This window comes from Hemitrygon akajei, chromosome 21 (assembly GCF_048418815.1).
Source record: "Hemitrygon akajei chromosome 21, sHemAka1.3, whole genome shotgun sequence".
Taxonomy (NCBI): Eukaryota; Metazoa; Chordata; class Chondrichthyes; order Myliobatiformes; family Dasyatidae; genus Hemitrygon; species Hemitrygon akajei.
Window position 1 is genome coordinate 56,033,246 of NC_133144.1, and position 21,544 is coordinate 56,054,789.

At 43.2% G+C, this 21,544-nt stretch overlaps 1 protein-coding gene across 7 annotated transcripts in view; it reads right to left on the reverse strand.

The window, feature by feature from the left end:
- Window positions 1–1,529: 1,529 nt before the first annotated feature.
- Window positions 1,530–21,544, reverse strand: part of LOC140714317 (uncharacterized) — a 156,049-nt gene continuing 136,034 nt past the window's right edge. For 6 of the 7 annotated variants that reach the window (XM_073025468.1, XM_073025466.1, XM_073025467.1 and 3 more), the window contains 5 exons: window positions 13,172–13,270; window positions 12,412–12,528; window positions 7,973–8,128; window positions 4,973–5,033; window positions 1,530–4,867 (listed from right to left, as the gene is read on the reverse strand). In XM_073025468.1, the coding sequence (XP_072881569.1) occupies window positions 4,287–4,867; window positions 4,973–5,033; window positions 7,973–8,128; window positions 12,412–12,528; window positions 13,172–13,270 (1,014 nt within the window). In that variant the 3' untranslated portion in view covers window positions 1,530–4,286. The remainder of the gene's footprint in view (window positions 4,868–4,972; window positions 5,034–7,972; window positions 8,129–12,411; window positions 12,529–13,171; window positions 13,271–21,544) is intronic. The other variant, XM_073025463.1, reaches the window with a different exon arrangement.

Consider the following 21,544-nt stretch of genomic DNA (forward strand, 5'->3'; position numbering starts at 1 on the left):
CACAGGCAGCTATGGAGGTCAACTCTTCATGTATATTTAACACAGAGATTGATAGATTCTTGATTGATCAGGATGGATACGGGGAGAAGGTAGAAGAATGGAGCTGAGAAGGAAAATGGATCAGCCATGATGAAATGGCAGAGAAGACACGATGGGCCAAATGGCCCAATTATATCTTATGGTCTTATGGACTACAGGGATATAATGATGGCAAAAGGTTTGCTCTGCCAGGAACTACTATGGCCCAAGAATTCCCCCTTCTATGTCATTTAAGTATCCAACTTTTTTTTTGAGAGCTATGATCTGTTACTTCTGTACATTAGGTACAGCTATGTGTGAGCTGATGGTGAAGTGAAACCACGTCACTCACTTTAAATGTTAAACTTCAAAGCATCGCACCACTCCATTAGGAATTCCATGAAGAATCATAACTGCTTTTGAAATTTATCCTGTCACCTACCATTCCTTTACCAATCAAAAATAATAGCAGCAGGACACTAAATCCAATGCTTTCTTCAACTCAAGCAGAGACAGATGCTACAAGCAGATCCATGTTATTTTTCCCCACCCATTTTTCTTAAAACTCATGCTTCAATTTCCCATTATCTTCCTACTCCCTCCAGCAAAGTTCAGTCAAAGATTGACTATGGCATCAAATTTATACCTGATATCACAGCACTTCTATTTACATCCGACAAAGGACCTGTGAACTGAAATTCACAGCCTTCCGTCAGGATAGTATCAGGTTGCAGGAGGTTTGGTCAGCAGCTCTCTTTTATTAGGAGTTTTAAAGAGATTTGGTATGTCACACGTTCTTGCAGGTTTTTAGACAGGTATGGTAGAGAGCATTCCGCTGTTCGCTTCACTACCTGGTATGATGCAAGATGCACAGGATCGCAAGAGGCTGCTAAGGATTGTAGACTCACCCAGTTTCATTCCATGCACAACTCTTTCCACCATTGAGGACATCTTCAAGAGGCAGTGCCTCAAGAAACTGGCATCCATCATTAAAGACCCTCACCATCTGAGCCATGCCATTCTTCACCTGATACCTAACAGACAATGTGTGAGTGAATTTGCGTCTTATAAAATACAGCCCACCAAGAGGACCACAACCGTGTTGTGGTTTGGAGGCTTTTGTGCCTCAGTGACCCAGAGAGCTGTGTTGGCTGGAGTCAGGGCTTTATGCTTTGGCTCTTTGTAGGGTCACCCTTGCCAAACAAGACGAAGGGTAGAGGTTAGACTAAGAGTGGTCCACCGGTCCTCTGGGTTCAGGGGTTCTGCTCAAGTTGTGAAACAAATTTATTTTGGAAACAGCAGTGAAGAATCCTTCTACATCTGAGTACAACCGTCTCTACCCAGAACTTGCATGGCTGATGGTAGTGAAAACTGAGCAACTCGCACAAGAGGGAAACCCTGAACACCACCGGATATGGAGGACCTGCAGTCCTACCCAAAATGCCAGTGGCGTAATGGGCAGTAGAGAGACAAAACACAGTATTCTAACAAAAGACCACATGATACAAAAGTATAGGTGCAGCTCTGGTTGTAATGAAATACATGTCACAAATCAAAAAACATGCTAAATACAAGGCTTCACAGGATCAGCAAAGTAAGGAAACAAACATATTCCACATATCGTGACTGCCATAACAACATTGCCAGTGCTCCAGCTGGGGACCATCATTAACTTTGACACTGCATAAATATGTAGAACTGATTTTTCATAGAAAATGCTGAATTTTCAGAAATCTTAACAACTCTTCTAGGGAGCTTAATAAATATAAGCCAAGAATTCTCACTTTCAATAATGTCATTAATTAAACAATGTTCCTCTCATTTTACATTGGAAACAAAGTTATCTCAACATGTTATTTGTAATCCTACCATCTTCTGCAGAATCTGGATGTTCAAAAATGGGACTAGGAGAAGCATCATAGCATGGTCTAAGTTTGAATGTGAGGGTGGATAAGACTTCACAGCTCCACTGACCTGGGTTCAATCCCGAAGCCCAGTGCATTGTGTGTAAAAATATGCATGTTTTCTCATTGACGAGTGGCTTCCTCCAGGTGCCTCAGTTTCCTCCCTCACTCCAAAAATGTGTGGGTAAGTTGGTTAACTGGCCAGTGTAATTTGCCCCTCTGTCTAGATCAATGGTTCCCAACCTGGGGTCTGTTCAAGAAACATGAAGGTGGCCCTGGGGTTAACCTCCTGGCGGAGCTGCAATTGGTTCATGGCACAAAAACGGTTGGGAACCCCTGGTCTAAATGAATGGTAGAACCTTGAAGATAAACAACCAGATATTGGTTCTGTATTCTTCCCATTTTTTCTATCAAAGTTGATCCAACCAGGCTTAGTCACTTTATCTCCCATGAAGTGCTACATTCTGCATTTTCTTATGAAGATTTGTTCTATCCAGATTAAGGATCGAGCTAAAAAAAAAGCCAAACCATGAGCTTAGAAGGTCCCAGTGCATTTTACAGCCAATGAATTATAAATAGTAGATGCTGCTACTTTGTCAGCAACCCAGCAGCCAGTGCATAGGAAGCTTGCAAAAAAAAGTGTGAAAGGTACCAGGCAATCTGTTTCTGCGATGATAATTGATAAATACTGGCCACCACACTGAAAAGATCTCCTCTTCTCTACTGTTAAATTATGATGTGGAATTTTTCCATTCAGGAGGGAGCTTAATGTTTCACTCTGAAGACAGCCCCTCCTGTGGTGCAGCACTCAGTGTCAGTCAAGGGTATTATTTCTCCCTCCCCACCCCTCACAACTGTAGGATCTAGGATCTACAAGTTCCTGCCTGAGCATTGGGAATGTCCACACTGAGCCATAGGGTGGGGTCATGGTCAAAGATGAAATACACATTTTGCTTTTTTTTAGAATGAAGTAATTGTCATTTAAGAACCATCTCAGGAGATCCAGTAGATCTCATTTGAATCTATGGCAACTATTTTCATAAAATACTTTCCAAATTTTTTCAAAGGTCCACTGATACTATATTCCAACATTTTGGATTGTATTTTACAGAGAGGAGCTGTACCCAACAGCATTGCACTTATTCAGTTGCTGTTCAAGAAACATGCGGATGACATTGGGAACAACCTCCTGGCGGTGTTGCGATTTCTCGGAAGTAAGCATAAAGAAGATCCCACCCTCATCCATTGAACCATAGTCATAGGGTCATAGAGCAAAACAGGACAGAACCAGGCCCGTCAGCCTATCAAGTCAGTGCTGAACTAGTCTCATTGGCCTTCACTTGAACCATAAGACACAGGAGTAGAATTAGGTCATTTGGCCCATCAAGGCTGCTCCACGATTCAATTGTGACTGATCCTTTATTCCCCTTCATACCCATCCTATCCATGTACTTAAACAAATTTCTCATAAATGTTGAAATCAAACCTGGCATCAGCTCATTACACACTCTCGCCACTCTCTGAGTGAAGAAGTTCCCCCTCACGTTCCCCTTAACCTATGACCTCCAGCTCTAGTCTCAGCCAAGCTCAGTAGAAAAAGCCGGCTTACATTTATCTCCTTCACTCCAGGGAATAAAGCCCTAACCTTTTCAACCTTTCACTATAACTCAGGTTCTCTAGTCCCAGCAACATCCTTGTAAAATTTCTCTACACCCTTTCACTCTTATTGATACATTTCCTGGAGGCTGGTGATCAGAACTGCACACAGTACTCCAAATTAGGACTCACCAACTCCATATCTCTAGTCAAACTGTAGGCAGCTCCAATGTGTCACCTGTGCCTGAATAGAATGTCCAATCCATCATACCATCCATACACCCACCTTGACCCCAACTTCTTTAATGTGTTTGGTTAACCAAAACCTATCAGTTGCTGATTTAAAACCAACTTTGTCAGTCATGAAAGAATTCCAGATTCCTAAACTCTTACGCGAATGGAGCAAAGAAAAAGGCCAAACTGCTGGAGGAATTGAGTGGGCCAGGTAGCATCTATGGAGGCATGTTCTGGATCGAAACCCTGCCTCAGCACTGGATATGGAATCATTCAACAGTGCAAAGGAATAAACACAGTGGCAGAAAAGGGAAATCTATCTTGGATCGTAAACAAACCTGCGGTGCAATATTATTTGTTGTGTTGAACCACATATTATAGTGACAAGCAAGCAACAGCCTCGTAAAATTAATAAGCTTGTCAAAGATTATCAAGAAGATAATGCTCCTTAAAGATTGAGAGCTCCATTCATTTTTGTTCTTCAATATAGCAGCTTTTTACGATCTTGATTCCTTCCTGAAGCACACAGCTACATTATTTTTTATTCAGATTCACCCTGTGCATATTATAGGGCCTAGGAGATAAGAGAAGAGAACATTTAACTGCGGATGACATTGTTCTTCCAGATGGCTTCTCTTCCTCATTCTGGACCTCAGAAGCTGAGGAGCAATCGGGAGATGACTTGCCCGTGCTCAGAGGTGGGATGGGGCAGTTGGGCCTGGAAGGAGATGGAGTCCTGCTCAGGGGCAAGGGTGATAGAGGCCTATCTGGTGTGCTGGCTCCCTTGGGCTGCAGTGGGATTGGTGGAACCCCAATGAGCCTTGCCTCTGGATGCAGAGCAATCTCAGAGCTTTGGTCAGAAAATGGGGCATCAAAGTAACTCTGGCCAACTTTTGCATTTCGTGCACTGGCCTTGGAAGGTGAGGGCATATCTTCCCTTCGGAATGGGGAGAGATCTCTGCCCCTTCGGTTAAAAGGCCTGTACGCCTGAAAAGAGTGAGCTACCCACGGACTGGCAAGTCGCCCGTCTGAAGCCCTCGGTTCAGCTTCTGTCCCAGATGCAGCAAGAGATGAAGGTCGGCTCTTCTCCATCGGCTGGTCACCCATCACTTGAGCTGTTGGGTATGAAAGAGTGGGAGGAGGACAGTCAGAGGTCAACATGAACTTCAGAACAAGGGACTGTGCGCCCAAAAGCAACGGCAGAGATCAGAGCAGTTTACCTTTCATCAGGTCTTCATTTCTGTGTTTCAGCGACTCCATTTCACAAGCCATGGCAGCCATCTAAAATAGAAGAAAGGAGCACGTTTACACAGTTGATACTTTATTAGGACTTGGATAACTAACTTCCTAAAGAACAGAATACAGAATAGTACAGTGCAAGAACAAGAACAAACTTTTATTATCAAAGTACATATATTACACCATATACAACCCCACGTTTCATTTTCTTGTGGGTTTACTCAACAAGTCGATAGAATAGTAACTGTAACAGAATCAATGAATGGTTGCCAAATTAGGGTTCTCAACCTGAGAGCAGAAGACAACAAACTGTGCAAATGCAAAAAGAAGAAACAGTAATATCAATAAATATCAAAAACATGAGATGAAGAGACCTTGAAAATGTGTCCATTTTAATGATGGGGCAAGTGAAGCCTAGTTGAGAGGCAGTAACTGTTCCTAAACCTGGTGGTGCGAGCTCTGAAGCTCTTGTACATTCTTCCTGATAGCAGCAGTGAGAAGAGAACATGTCCTGGGTGGTGGGGGGTCCCTGTTTATACATGTTGTTTTCCTGTGACAGTGCTTCATGTAAATATGCTCAGTGGTCCGCGGTGCTAAGATTGTGTATACAAAGCACATCACCAAATTGAAATTAAACCTCTTCTTCCTGTATAGGATTCATGTCCCTCCATTCTCTGCATGTTCATATTTCCATCTAAATGCCTTTTCAATGTCACTATTTTATTTGCTTCCATTATTTGCATCCCTGGAATCCCATTCTAGGCACTTACCATTCGCTGTGTAAAGAAATTTGAACCATACATCTGCTTTAGACTTTCCCCCTCTCATCGCTAACCCCTGCTTTCTATTATTCAAAAGTTCTACCCTGTGAGAAAGATTCCAAATGTATACCCTATCTACACCTCTCATAATTTTATGAAACCCGTTTTTACTGGGTGTCACTGGAAATGCGGCCTGTTTGATCTCGCTAACAGCCACAGGGCTCCGCGGTGAGAAACACACATTTCTCAGGCTCCCATACTTCTAGGGCGTATACAAATTTGGTCCCACCAAACCTGTGAGGTTGGGATGTCTCGCCCACGGGAGCCCTGGCTTGCGTGAATGCTGTGTGATTTACTGCCCCCACCCCCGCAATCACACATCAGCAAGGAATAACAGATCATACTCTACATACAATAATATTTTTATGAACGTTAACTTAAAGCTATCAAAGAAAAGAATGAAAAAAACAAAAAAGGTCTATTATAGTTAAACCTTTTTCAAATATGTATATAAATTGGAGCTCATCTTGAACATGTCTGTAGCTCACTCAGTGGACACTTGGTCTGCGTGAAAGCCCATAGCACCCTCCAAATGTCGCTCGAAATCCATTTTGACCCAACGGGCACTCCCACAGGACTACTGGCCCTTCCTCCTCGAAGCCATTCACTTGCACAAAGCACCTCGTGCAACAGGGACAGCCTCTTCAACCATCTTCCCTCCTGTCTTCCTCCAGCTCCCGCCAAACCGAGACCTCGACTCACACCAGAGTCCCTCACAAAAGCTGCTCCAGAACCTCTCCCAATTCCACCATACTGACTGGCTGACACCATATTCCCAATTTGAATGACAAAGCCTCTTATCTCAGCTCAAATCCAAACAGGCTGAAAGCAGAGCAGGCTGCTCTTCCAGAACTGCTATACCTGTAGCATAACAGTAAAAATCTTAACCAGGGTATTTACTTTTGTAACAGCTTTGCCCCTCAGCCTCCAACATGCCAGAGAAAACCACCCATGTTGTCCAACTCTTATAGTTAATAATCTGTAATTCAGGCAGCATCCTATTAAATCTCTTCTGAATCTTCTATAAAACCTTCACATTGATCCTGCTAAAATTGCACACCGTACTCCAGATGTGGCCTAACCAAAGTTTTATATGGCTGCATCATGAAGAAGTCTTAAAATTTCTTCAAAAAAAAAGGTGGTGGAAACAGAATCAATCAGCTCTTTGAAAAGGAAATTAAAGGAAGCTAGGATTTGTAATTTACAATAATCGCAACATCTCAGTCTATCAGCTAAATTCAAACCATAATAGGGTCACTATATCGGAATCTTACATAGGCTAGGTTATTACCCTCTACAATTTGCATCTTTTATTACTTTACAAGTGATATCTCAGTCTCTAACAATTGTGCTATCTATATTTTAACCAACAAGATCTCACTGACACAATGTTATCGAGAATTATCGGTTAGAGTACAGGCCTAAAGCACCATAATGCCTCCATCTTAAAATTCTCAACCTTTAAATTGCTTCTCGGTCTTACCCATCTCCAACGTTTGTCTCTAGCAGTCCTAAGATCTTCACTTACTAACTCTGGATCTGTCTTAGCTCTTCTTGTACACCGGCTCCCATTGCTCAACTATTAGCTGATGAAATGTCTCTGCGATTCTCCCTCCCTTAAGACCTACCGTTGAATCTACCTTTAGACAAGATGTTAAGCTTTCCTGAATACACCACCAACACACACAAAATGCTGGAGGAACTCAGCAGGTCAGGCAACATCTCAGAAAAGAGTAAACAGTTGACATTTCGGGTAGAGAGAGGGATTGGGGGAGTTGATATTTTAGCTGCCGTCTATGGGTGGGCGATCTGTTAGTTTCTGTGCAAGGGAGGGGTTGGGGTTTGTGAGTTTTATCTCTTTTTTCATGTGGGGGGGGTTGATGTCTTTTCTTTCAATGACTTCCATGGTTTTTCTGTATTTCATGGCTATCTGGAGAAGACGAATCTCAGAGCTGTATTCTATGTTCATGGTTTGATAATAAAATGAACCTTTGAACTTTTCGCTTAGGACGTTTTGTCCACCTCATTGCAAAGTGATCACTGCTTTGTTAGAAACGGAAAATGGAAAAAAAAGGTCACACTGGGCTTTCACGGAGAGCTGAAACAGCAAGATTCAGACTTTAATGCTCTAATGTGCATTTCAAAGAATATTGTGATTACCTTTTGTCTTTTAGTGTGCAATTGGTGCTGCAGCTGTTGCATTTCCTCCTCTAGCTTCTGAAAGTTCTGACAGGCAGCGTAGTCCTTCAGCCTCTGGTTCTGCTCCTCTAGACTCTGTTGCTGCTCCTCCTGGGATTTCAACATCTCCCCCACATTCTGTCTCAGGCAAAAATAAGTGGCAGGTTAATCCATGGGAAAGACTTGTGTTTCTGTACATCCCTTTCAGCACTAGAAAACTGGAAACAGCAGGACAGGCTACATCTGAAGAGAGAGAAACATTTACTGTTTCAGCTCCAAGACCTTCTATAAGAACAACACAAAAAGCATTGGAGGAATTCAGTGGGCCAGGCATCACTTATAGAGGGGTAGCCTCCAACCTGATGGCATGAATATTGATTTCTTCTTCTAAATTCCACTCCCCCTTCCATTATTATCTACTCTGACCTTTTATCTCTTCTTACCTGCCTATTACTTCCCCCAGATCTCCTCCTCCTTTCCTTTTCCCTATGGTCCATTCTCCCCTCCTATTTGACTTTTTACTCCAAACCTATGACCTCTAGATCTACTCCCACCCAGGCTGGCTCCTTCTATTCCCCACTCTGGCCTCTTACCTCTTTTAACCTGCCTATCACCTTCCCCCAATGTCCCTCCTCCTTCCCTTTCTCCCATGGTCCACTCTCCTCTCCTATCAGATTCCTTCTTCTCCAGCCCTCGACCTTTCCCACCCACCTGGCTTCACCTATCACCTTCCAGCTAGCCTCCTCGCCCCTACCATTTTATCCTGGCATCTTCTGCCTTCCTTCTCAGTCCTGAAGAATGTTGACTGTTTATTCATTTCCATTAATGCTGCTGAGTTCTACCAGCATTTTATGTGTGTTCCTCCTTATTTATGGAAGGAAATGGACAGATGATATTTTGGGATGAGAGGTTTCAAATCACCCACTGCCCATTTCCTTCCACAGCTGCTCCCTGGAAGTTCCCACATCATTTTTTTTTTGTTGCTTCAGATTCCAGCACCTGCTGTCCCTTATGTCTCCCTTTGTCAGAGCCCTCTGTTCTGATAAAGGGTACCAGATTCTAACCATTTACTATGTTAAAAGTGCCCGACTTGTTTCCAGCTATTGAACATGCAGAACAATTTTGTATGTTACTTTGAACATGTACATCACGCATTGTACATGCCTGCTGGGTTCCTACCATGTATTCACACACAGAACATAGCATGTATCCAGTGGCCACCATATTAGCTATACCGCTCATTAATGTTCATCTTATTAGCCAATCATGTGGCAGCAATGTATTGCATAAACACGTAGACATGGTTAAGAGGTTCAGCTTTACTTCACATCAAACACTTGAATGGGGAAGAAATGTGATCTAAGTGACTTTAACTCTAGAATGATTGTTGGTGTCAGACAGGATGGTTTGAGTATCTCAGAAACTGCTGATCTGGGATTTTCACACACTGCAAGTATCAGGGAATGATATGAAAAGCAAAAAAAACAACCAGTGAGCAGCGTTTCTGTGGGCAAATTGCCTCGTTAATGCGAGAAGTCAGAGAAGAATGACCAGACTGGTTCAGGCTGACAGGAAGGCAACAGTAACTCAAGTAACCATGTGTTACAACAGCGGTATGCCAAAAAGCATCACAACATGTCAAACGTTGAAGTGAAGGGGCTACAGCAGCAGAGAGCCATGAAGATACACTCTGTGGCCAGCTGATTATTCACAGGAGGTTCCAAATCAGGTGACCACTTAGTGTACACCCATGAATTGAGTCTGTGAGTTGACAATAATCATGTTTTAGCTAAAATTCAGTCTCACAGCACACAAAAATCACAGTGCTAGACAGGTTAATTTCTAGCCCTATCAATGTCGATAGCGGGATGAATATTTATCTTCAAAGTAATGCAATGGGACTGTGACTCAGGCTTGTTTTAATGTCACATCTAAATGGCAGTCCCAGCTGTGCCGCATTTTCTCAGTTCTCCACTGGAGTTCCAGGTTTAGAATTCCGTCCACAAGACCTGAACTGTGAGTCAGTATACCGCTCAGCCAACACTCTTAACACTTTGAAAACTATTCGCACTTCAAACGTCAATATCCAAAAAAATATGGAGAAAAGGGAGATACTTTGTCCCTCCAGTTAAAGTTGGGTCAGGATGAAGGGTTGGAAAAATGCAGATTTCCAGTCGGATAGGAAGCATTGATGGGATGATCTTAGAGAAGAATGGTTCATCTAGAGCAGGGTCTCCTAACCTTTTTTTATGTCACGGACCAAAACCATTAAGCAAGGGGTCCATGGACCCAGGTTGGGATCCCTGATCTAGAGTTAATTACTCAGAGAAGAAAAGCATAACCAGACCAGTTACCTGATAGCAGGAGGTTATTGTTGTAGAATATAGAACAGTACACAGATGTTGCCCCTAACTAATAAAGTGAATGACACCTAATTCTTTCTGCCTGCACATGGTCAATATTGTTTTATTCTCTGCACACTCATGCACTAATTGAAGAGATTCTTAAATCCCTCAATTGTATCTGCATCTACCACTTCCCTGGTAGGATATTCCAGGCGCCCACCTTTGTAGACAGTACTCATTGCTGGGACTAGACGCTAGTGGTGAGGAATGATTTTTAAAGGTCTTTCATTTGAAAGATGAGATTTATTTGCCACATGTACCTTGAGACATACAGTGTCACTTTGTGTCAATGACCAACACAATCTGGGGATTGTGCTGGGGCAGCCCACAAGTGTCACCACACTTCTGGCACCAGCATAGCATGCTCATATCTCACCAGCCCTAACCGTATGTCTTTGGAATGTGGGAGGAAACCAGAGTACGCAGAGGAAACCCACGGGGAGAACGTACAGACAGCGGCGGGAATCGACCCCCTGTTGGTGATTGCTGGCACTGTAAAGCAATTACACTGACTGCTACATTAAAGACCTGGAAAAAGATGCAGTTTTTTTTGGCATGTGGGCCACCTCTTAGTTGATGGGCCAAGTGGTTTTGCTCAACAACAACAAGTACTATTAATGTGGCAAATTCATTCAAAATCCTTTTACCACCAACAACAAATTGATACGCTGATATAGGGGGGTGTTATTTATTTATTCATTTAACAATACAGTGCAGAGTAGGGTCTCTGGTCCTTTGAGCCATGCCAGCCCAACAACCCTGATTAACCCTAACCCAATCACGGGGCAATTTTTACAATGACCAATTAACCTACACGGTACGTCTTTGGAATATGAGAAGAAATGGAGCACCCGAGGGAAACCCATGCATTCGATGGGGGAAGAACATACAGATCAGTGCCGGAATTGAACTCTGAGTCCCGAGCCGTGATAGTATTGCACTAATGGCTACGCTACTGCGACACCCATGGTAGTGTAGAAATGCGGACAAATTATAGTAAATTTCATGGAAAGGAAGAACTTAAAATGTCTCAAAGGAAGAGGGTTAGAGAAGTTTAGGAAGCAAATTTCTAGCATCTGGTACCTTGGTAGGTGAAGACATCATCAATGACAGATCAGGTGAGGAAACTCCAATGGGTGAAGTTAGGGCACAGGGACTTTGGAGAATTATAGGGATGGAGCAGGTAACAGCGACTATAAATGAAGATTTGCCAGATGCTGCCTAGATTCGATGGCATCTATAAGGAAAGGCTGGATTCTCTTGGCTTGTTTTCCCTGGAGCAGCGGAAGCTGATAGGAGATCTGGTAAAGGTTTATAAAATTAGGAGAGGCATAGATCAAGTAGACATCCAGTACCTTTTTCCCAAGGTTGCAATGTCTAATACCAGAGAACACGCATTTAAGGTGAGATGGAGCAAGTTCAAAGGAAACGTGCAAGGGAAGTATTTTTTTTACAGGGGAGTGGTGGGTTAGGGTTAAGGTTATTATTGCTATTTTTTCTCTTTTGTATTTGCATAGTTTGTTGAGTTTTGCACACTGGTTGTTTGTCCACTCTGTCTTTCATTGATTCTATTATGGTTCTTAGATTTACAGAGTAGGCCTGCAAGAAAATAAATCTTGGGGTAGTATAAAGTGACATATATGTACATAAATTTACAATGAACTTTAAACTTTTTGAACAGCAGCCCAGCAAGTGCGAGCCTACTAAGTGAACAGTGAAGGCCCGGAGACAATGAGCAACTGTGTGCAGCCAACGCCGTGCTGTAACTCAATCCCACCGCCTGACTTTTCACAGGGAAACTGAGACCACTCATTGAATCCTTAGAGACTTTGTTATGATGAACTACAGTTCATTTTATACTACAGAAGAATGCTTGCTTATTCCCTTCCAAACTCCGGTTCCATTACTATGGAAGCGTAATTTTTTTTTTAAAGAATTAATTTAATCAGAATGGTTGTTTGTTTGAAGATGAACGGTGGTGCTCTCATAAGATAGATCATGATGGAACATAGTTACCCGGACAAGGTGTGACCTGGGTGTCCAATATTCAAGAGAGGTCTCCCCTTTCCTGTCATCTGGTAGGTTGTTGTAAGCTTTTATCAGATCTTCTTGCTCTTTTGCCAAGGCAACCAGCTGTTGAAAAAGCAGGAAAGCTATCATAGTATCCTCTGCATAATCACTAGCATTGATACAAGAGTAAAGTTCTCTAAAACCCTATGCTGCCTATTGTTCAATCGCAAACAGGAGACTGTATTCTTTTCCATAGATGTTGCCTGCTCTGCTGAGCTCCTCCAGCATTTTCTGCGTGTTGCTTTGAATGGGAATATTAAAAGACCACTAAGTGATCGACCAATCAAATTGCATGTGGATTACAATGGAAATAAGCTTCAACAGGGGTGAGCATTTGTCCCATAGTGCGTCTGCAACAGATAAAGCCATTTCTCTGAGGCAAAATATTCCCTACATCCAGAATACTCAAGGGAAAACAAACACAGAAAACTGGAAACAAAAAAAAACTGTTTATCCCTGTACTGTATACACTGCATTTCTCTATGATTGTGGGCTTCTGCTGCTGTAGAACATGCATCCACTTCAAGGATTGACATGTTGTGCATTCAGAGATGCTTTGCTGCACAGTTCTATTGTAACGCCTGGTTATTCGAGTTACTGTGGCTATTCTCCTCTGACCTTTCTCATTAACAAGGTGTTTTTACCCACAGAACTGCTGCTCACTGGATGTGTTTTTTTTTGCTCCATTCTCTACACGGTGTCTCACCTGTTCCGACATTAGCTGACTACGTCGGCTGAAGTTGCGATTCTCTCCTTCAAGAGTCTGGGTGAACCGCTGTTCAAGGCTCACGGTCTCTTCGAGCCCCTGAAAAGTACAGACGGTCTCCTTTATACCATACTCAATAATTACTCTTTTAAAGTCTGCTGGGAAAACTCTGTTTAGGCTGAATTCTGAGCAAGAAGATAGTGCTGAGCCTTTATAAGACACTGGTCAGGCCGTACTTAGAGTATTGTCAACAGCTTTGGGCTCCAGATCTCAGAAAGGATGTGTTGTCATTGGAGAGAGTCCAGAGAAGGTTCACGAGGATGATTCTGGGAATGAAGGGGTTAACATATGAGAAGCATTTGGCAGTGTTGGGCCTGTGCTCACTGGAAGGCTGACAGTGTCCCTGAAGACTGCATGTGCAGGAGTTGCATCCAGCTGCAGCTCCTGATGGACCGCATGGCAGCACTGGAGCTGCGCATGGACTCACTTTGAGAATGTTGTGGAAAGCACATTTAGTGAGCTGGTCACACCACAGTTTAAGGATCTAAGGAAAGATAGGGAATGGGTGACCAACAGGAAGAGTAGTAGCAGGAAGGTAGTACAGGAGTCTCCTGCGGTCATCTCCCTCCAAAACAGATATACCCTTTGGAGTCTGCTGGGGGAGATGGCTCATCAGCTGAAAGCAGCAGTAGCCAGGATCATGGCACCATGGGTGGCTCTGCTGTGCATGAGGGCAGGAAAAAGAGTGGCAGAGCTGTTGTGGTAAGGGATTCCAGGTAAGAGGTATAGAGAGGAGCTTCTGTGGCCACAAACGGGACTCCCGTATGGTGTGTTGCCTCCCGGGTGCAAGGGTCAGAGACGTCTCAGAGTGGCTGCAGGGCATTCTAAAAGGAGAGGGTGAGCAGCCAGCTGTCGTGGTGCCAGCTGCTCCACAACAATACAGGAAGAAAGCGGGATAAGGTCCTACAAGCTGAACTTAGGGAGCTAGGAGATAAATTAAAGAGAAGGACCTCAAAGGAAATCATCTCAGGATTATCACCGGTGCCACGTGCTAGCCAGAGTTGGAATAGCAGGATGGCTAGAATGAACATGTGGCTTGAGCGGTGGTGCGGGAGGGAGGGGTTCAGATTCTTGGGGCATTGGAACCGCTTCTGGGGGAGGTGGGACCAGTACGGTCCGGATGGTCTACATCTGGGCAGGGCTGTGATCAATGTCCTAGGGAGAGTGTTTGCTAGTGCTGTTGGGGAGGCTTTAAACTAATATGGCAGGGGGAAGAAAAGAAGAGTAAAGTGATGCAGAGACCAAAGCTAGAGTTAGTGAAGAAAAAAATAAGAGTAGAGTGCATAAAAGTAAAAAGCAAAAATCACATAGGTCACTAGATTCTAAAAGGACAATGAGTATAAGGGCACTTTATCTAAATGCCCGTAGTATTAGAAACAAGGCTAGTGAACTTGTGGCACAGTAGATATGATTTAGTGGCCACTACAGAAACCTGGTTGCAAGGTGGACATAACTGGGAATTAAATATCCAAGGGTATCAGGTAATACGGAAAGATAGGCAGGAAGGCAGAGGAGGTGGAGTGGCACTCTTGATTAGGGATGAGATCAGGGCGATTGTGAGAGACGATATAAGATCTACAGAGCAGAATGTTGAGTCCACCTAGGTAGAGATTAAGAATAGTAAAGGGAAAAATCACTGGTGGGTGTTGCCTTTAGGCCACCTAATAAAAATATTGCAGTGGCAGAGGCGATTAACCAAGAAATAACTGAGGCTTGTAAGAACAGAACGGCAGTTGTCATGGGGGATTTTAACTTCCACAGAGATTGGGTGAATCATGTTGGTTGAGGAAGTCTTTAGTAGTTCTTCATAGAATGCATCCATGATGGTTTTCTTGAGCAGCGTTGTTAGTGAACCTACAAGGGAAACTATCTTAGATCTAGTCTTGTGCAATGAGACAGGTAAGATTAACGATCTTGTAGTCAGGGATCCTCTTGGAAAGAGTGATCATAGTATGACTGAATTTCACATACAGATGGAGAATGAAATAGATCTAAAACTAGTGTATCATGCTTGAACAAGGGAGACTACAATGGGATGAGGGAGGAGTTGGCTAATGTGGATTGGGAGCACAGGCCATTTGGTAGACACAAAATACTCTGCAGATGCTGGTGTCAAAGCAACACACACAACACGCTGGAGGAACTCAGCAGGTCTGGCAGCATCCGTGCAAACGAACAGTCTATTTGGTAGGACAGTTGAGGAACAGTGGAATACTTTCAAAGAGATTTTTCACAGTGCTCAACAAAAGTATATTCCAGACAAAAGTAAGGACAGTAAGCATGGGGAGTGCCAGCCTTGGATAATTAAGGAAATAAAAAATAGTATCAAATTTAAAAAGGATGTAGGCAAAAGACGGGCAACTATAGGTCAGTTAGCTTAACATCTATAGTTGGGAAAATGCTTGAAGCTGTCATTAAGGATGAAATAGTGAAACATTTAGAAAGGAGTGGTTCCATTAGACAGACGCAGCATGGATTCAGAAAGGGCAGGTCCTGTTTGACAAACTTACTGGAGTTCTTTGAGGACATAATGAGTGCAGTGGATAGAGGGAAACAGGTGGATGTTGTATACTTGGATTTCCAGAAGGCGTTCGATAAGGTGCCACACAAGAGACTTATAAATAAGATACAGATGCATGGAGTTGGAGGAAGGGTATTGGCATGGATAGTGGATTGGTCTACCAACAGAAGGCAGAGAGTTGGTATAAATAATGGGTGTTTCTCCAGTTGGCAGTCTGTGGTGAGTGGGGTGCCACAGGGGTCGGTGCTGGGCCTGCAACTGTTCACCATTTACATTGATGATTTGGAAGAGGGGACTGAGTGTAGCGTAGCAAAATTTACTGATGACACTAAACTGAGTGGAAAAGCAAATTGTACAGAGGATATGGAGAGTCTGCAGAGGGATGTAGATAGGTTAAGTGAGTGGGCCAAGGTATGGCAGATGGAATACAATGTTGGTAAATGCGAGATCATCCACTTTGGAAGGAATAATAGAAGAGCAGATTATTATTTAAATGGTGAAAGATTGCAGCATGCTGTTGTGCAGAGGGACTTAGGAGTGCTTGTGCATGAATCGCAAGAAGTTGGCTTACAGGTACAACAGGTTATTAAGAAGGCAAATGGAATCTTGGCCTTCATTGCTAGAGGGATTGAATTCAAGAGCAGGGAGGTCATGCTGCAACTATTCAGGGTACTGGTGAGGCCGCACCTGGAGTACTGTGTGCAGTTCTGGTCACCATACTTGAAGAATGATATACTGGCTTTGGAGGCAGTGCAGAGGAGGTTCACCAGGTTGATTCCAGGGATGAAGGGGTTAACATATGAGGAGAGATTGAGTCGCCTGGGACTATACTCTCTGGAGTTCAGAATAATGAGGGGGCATCGTATAGAAACATACAAAATTTTGAAAGGGATAGATAAGATAGAAGTAGGAAAGTTATTTCCATTGGTAGGTGAGACTAGAACTAGGGGACATTGCCTCAAGATTCAGGGGAGAAGATTTAGGATGGAGATGAGGAGAAACTGTTTTTCCCAGAGAGTGGTGAATCTGTGGAATTCTCTGCCCAGGGAAGCAGTTGAGGCTTCTTCACTAAATATATTTAAGATACAGTTAGATAGGTTTTTACATAGTAAGGGAATTAAGGGTTATGGGGAAAAGGCAGGTAGATGGAGCTGAGTTTACGGACAGATCAGCCATGATCTTATTGAATGGTGGGGCAGGCTCGATGGGCCGGATGGCCTACTCCTGCTCCTATTTCTTATGTTCTTATGAATTTAGAAGAATGTGGGGTGATCTCATGGAAACCTACCAAAAGGACTAGATAAGGTGGATGTGGAGAGGATGTTTCCTATGGCGGAGGTATCCAGAACCAGAAGCACAGGCTCAAAATTGAGGGGCAACCTTTTAGAACAGAGGAAAGGAGGATTTTTTTTTTAGTCAGAAAGTAATAAATCTGTGGAATGCTCTGCGGTGGAGGCCAAGTCTGTGGGTGGGTATATTTAAAGTGGAAGTTGATAGTTTCCTGATTGGTCAGGGCACAAAGGATATGGCGAGAAGCAGGTGTATGGGATTGGGTGGGATCTGGGATCAGCCATGATGGAATGATGGAGCAGACTTGATGGGCTGAATGGCCCAATTCTGCTCCTATGTCTTATGATCTTATGTCAAGATGATACTGACCACTGCAGGTGAGTGATAGAGTCTAGGGTGAATAAGATGGGTACAAGTCCCCCAAGAGTACCACAACCTTGTTGTACTGTTTGGAGGCTTGCATGCCTCAATAACCCATAGAGCTATGCTGGCTGGTGTCAGGGATTTATGCTTTGGCTCTTGGTAGGGTCACCCATGCCAAACAGATCAAAGGACTGAGGCCAGACTAAGAGTGGTCCACTGGTCCTCCAGCTAACAACTCTGACTGGTAAAATCAAACTGTTACGGAAACAGCAATGAAGATTCCTTCTACATCTGAGTGCGATGGTATTCCTGAGTCTCCACCCAAGGCTTGCATGACTAACAGTAGTGAAAACCAAGAGGAAGCTACTGAACAGACATGATGAAGCCATGAACACCGCCAGAGATGGAACAACAGCAGCATAATGGGCAGAATGTATGTAAGTGTCAAAGTGGGCAATTGACTCTTCTGGGTGGAGTCAATATTGGAAGATATTGGACGGTAAAAAATGGGACTAATATAGGAATAGTATAAGTGAGTGGTTGATAGTCAGCAGAAACTCAGTGGACTGTAAGACCTGTTTCTATGACTATGAAAAAGTGGAATCTATCTAAGCTTCCATCTATGAGCATCTCCTTCAGCCACATTCGCAAACCAACCACAGATTAAAAAACTAGACAAGCTGTCTGAGGTTATTCTCTCCACTGCTACATTGCACAATAATGTAACTGAACGATAATTGCTAATTTATGTCCTACCATTTCCTGTTGGATTAGTAAATCACTTGGGTGGAAAAGGTTTAAAATGTCAATGTACTCATTTACATCAATGAGTCTTGGCAACATTGCTTTACCTGTCAGAGTGTATCTATTACCAAGCCGCCCCCAGGTTTCAAAAGTCAAGTCAATGCATAAAACGGCACTACAAATGGGGCAATGCCTTCATAACAAAGCTGCAAACTGTTTAATCACCAATATAGAGCTGTTGATTCTCCATCATCCCTGTCTAAAATGACAATGATTGTTTTGAAATGCATTAGATGGCAACAGTAGATAACTCATTAGATTTAACATTTTCACTGGCAGATTTCCACAGCATGCCAATAAACATTGTGTATGCACAGTTATCGTTGCAGCCTGTTCTATACAAGTGATGAAGACAGCTTTGCTAAACTTGGGTTTATTACACTGGCCAACAAAGATTTTGCTTCCTGAATACTTCTGGGTGTATCTTATGGATTTTGGACTGCAGATCATGAAAATCAGCATGGAATTTTCCCATCACACCATTTTTTATGAAATTGCCTATATTTTTTATTTCAAATCATAATTCAGGTCAGAATAACTGATGCTGAGATTAAGGAAGGCAGTTTTGTTGGTCCACAAATCAAACAGGCCATCAATAACAGGCAATTCGAAGAATTCTATTGGGACAGGAGAAAATCACACAGAAGGCATTCAAGGATATTCGTGAAAATTTTCTTGGCAACTACAGAGCACCAAACTATGTAGCAGCTGGTTGACAACATGATTCAAATATACAAACCATGAAGTGCAGCATGTCATTAAAGATTCATTTTCTGCACTCCTATTTACACTTCTTCCCTGCAAATCTTGGAACTATCAGTGATGAGCATGGTGAAAGTTTTCACCAGGACATTGCAGTCATGGGAAAATGGTAACAGGGCAACATGAATCAATCAGTGCTGGTTGATTATTGTTGGACACTTCAGCAAGAAACCTCAGACACAGAGTACAAAAAAAATCAACAAAACATTTTTGGCTCAGTTGAACTATTGCAAAGCATCAGCATTGTTGTGCAATTAAACACATTGTATTCTCTCTCCACTGCTGTTCTCCCTCTACACCAATGACTGCACCTCCTCCAACCCCTATGTGAAGCTTTTGAAGTCTGCAGACGACACTACCGTCATCGGACTCATCCAGAATAGTGATGAGTCTGCATATTGACAGCAGGTGGACCAACTGGCGCTCTGGTGCAGTCGGAACAATCTGGAGCTGAACACGCTCAAGACAAAGGAGATGATAGTGGATTTCAGGAGACATCCCCCCGCTATGTCTCCCCTCACAGTCCTCAGCAGTCCTGTGTCCACCGTGGAGAACTTCAGGTTCCTGGGAACCACCATCTCTCAGGATCTGAAGTGGGAGCAGAACATCAGCTCCATCCTGAAGAAGGCCCAGCAGCGGATGTATTTCCTGCGGCTCTTGAGGAAATACGGTCTGCCTCAGGAATTGCTGCTGCAGTTCTACACTGCAGTCATTGAGTCTGTCCTGTGAGCCTCCATCATTGTGTGGTTTAGAGCCGCCACCAAGCAGGATAGAACCAGACTACAGTGCACAGTGAGGACTGCCGAGCGCATCATTGGAGCCTCCCTGCCCTCTATTGTGGACCTGTACTCTTCCAGGTTGAAGAAGAGGGCGGGGAACATCATAAAGGACTCCTCCCATCCTGCGCACGGACTGTTTGATCTGCTTCCGTCTGGTAGGCGCTTCAGATCCCTCCAGACTAAGACTAATAGGCACTGGAGAAGTTTTTTCCCTACTGCGGTCATTTTGCTGAACAGTTAACTGCCGGTTAACTGTCGGCTAACTATTACTTGGATTGCACTACCTGTATGTATAATCTATATTTCCATTTATATTTATCATTATTATTGTTATGAGCAGAGAGACAACATCTGCTGGAAGTAAATTCCTTGTATGTGCATAGGTACTTGGCGATTAAAGTTTGATTCTGATTCTGATTCTGATTCGATAAAACACGATAGACTGGCGTCCTATCCGGAAGGTGGGGGTGGGGGGGGGGGGGTGGGGGAGTCGAGTCTCGTACTCTCAGTTGCTTCACGCCACGGAGACTGGCATCAGCACCGGCCTAATGAGCCTATAAGGCTCGGGACAGACTAACTTTTATTCAATTAGGGTGATTTTTTTATTTCTCCAAATTCCTACGAGATACAAGTAGTATAGAATGATATTTGTGTTCAGCTTCGTGCAATCTATCATTAGCAAAAAAAGTTCTGAAGAAGCAACACTTACAAAAAAAATTTTGTCCTTTGTTACCAGTCCAGAGTTAAAGTCCTGTAAATCTAACAGCATTTTAGATGTTTAAACAAAGATCAATTATGCAGCATGGGGTGGGGATTTTGCAGTGATTAGGAGAATAGACAAACTTCTTTCTCCTGAAAGGCATTATTAAATTCACTAGAGCTGAAAGCAAGTCAGTACCAGCTGGCACAGCAGTAGGAAACTGGGCAACACAACCGGTACAAATGGGTTGAATTATTACTGTTAGCCAGATGACCACACTGTATGAAATGAAGTAGGATTTAACCTGATGTTAGTTGTGGCTCGGTGGGTAGCCCTTTTGTCTCCCAATCAAAAGGTTGTAGGTTCAAGTCCCACCCCAGCTCTTTCAGCCCAAAATCCAGACCAATGCGATTTAAAAGGGGAATGCACAGTGTAATAGTACAGTACTGAAGTACATCTTCTTTCTACACAAGATACAAAGGCACTGTTTCAGAGGAGTTGTCCTGGCTTGCTGCCTAGTCAACATTACTAAATAGAATATTGTATTGGGAACTTACATGTATAATTTGTCTATTATATTCCCTATGCTGTAGATTCATACAGCAATCTAATAAAGTAGTTCCCTTAGCCAACATTTGGCCCATATCCCTCTAAATCTTTTTCATCTGTGTCCCTGTGCATTGTAATCGTACTTGCTTCAATTGCTTTCTCTGGCAGTTTGTTCCATACATCCTCAAAAGTGAAAACTTTCCTCTCCCAACTCATACCTACATCTAGTGGTTTTAGACTCCGTCACCATGGGAAAAAGACTGTGTTCATCCTACATTTCATATAGTTCTCAGCCTCCTACTCAACAAGGGAAAAGAAAGTCCAGACTCTCCTGATAATTCAAGTCCTCCAGTACCAGTAACATCCTCATGAATATTCTCTGCATCCTTTCCATCTGCATCATATTCTTTCAATAAGTGTGAGACCAGAACTTCACAGAATACTCCAAGCGTGTTCTCATCAATGACTTGCACAGTAGTTCATTGTCTGTGAAGTATGCTGTGATCTCCTGCTTGTATTTAATGGGTCATGAGGTAATGTTGCAA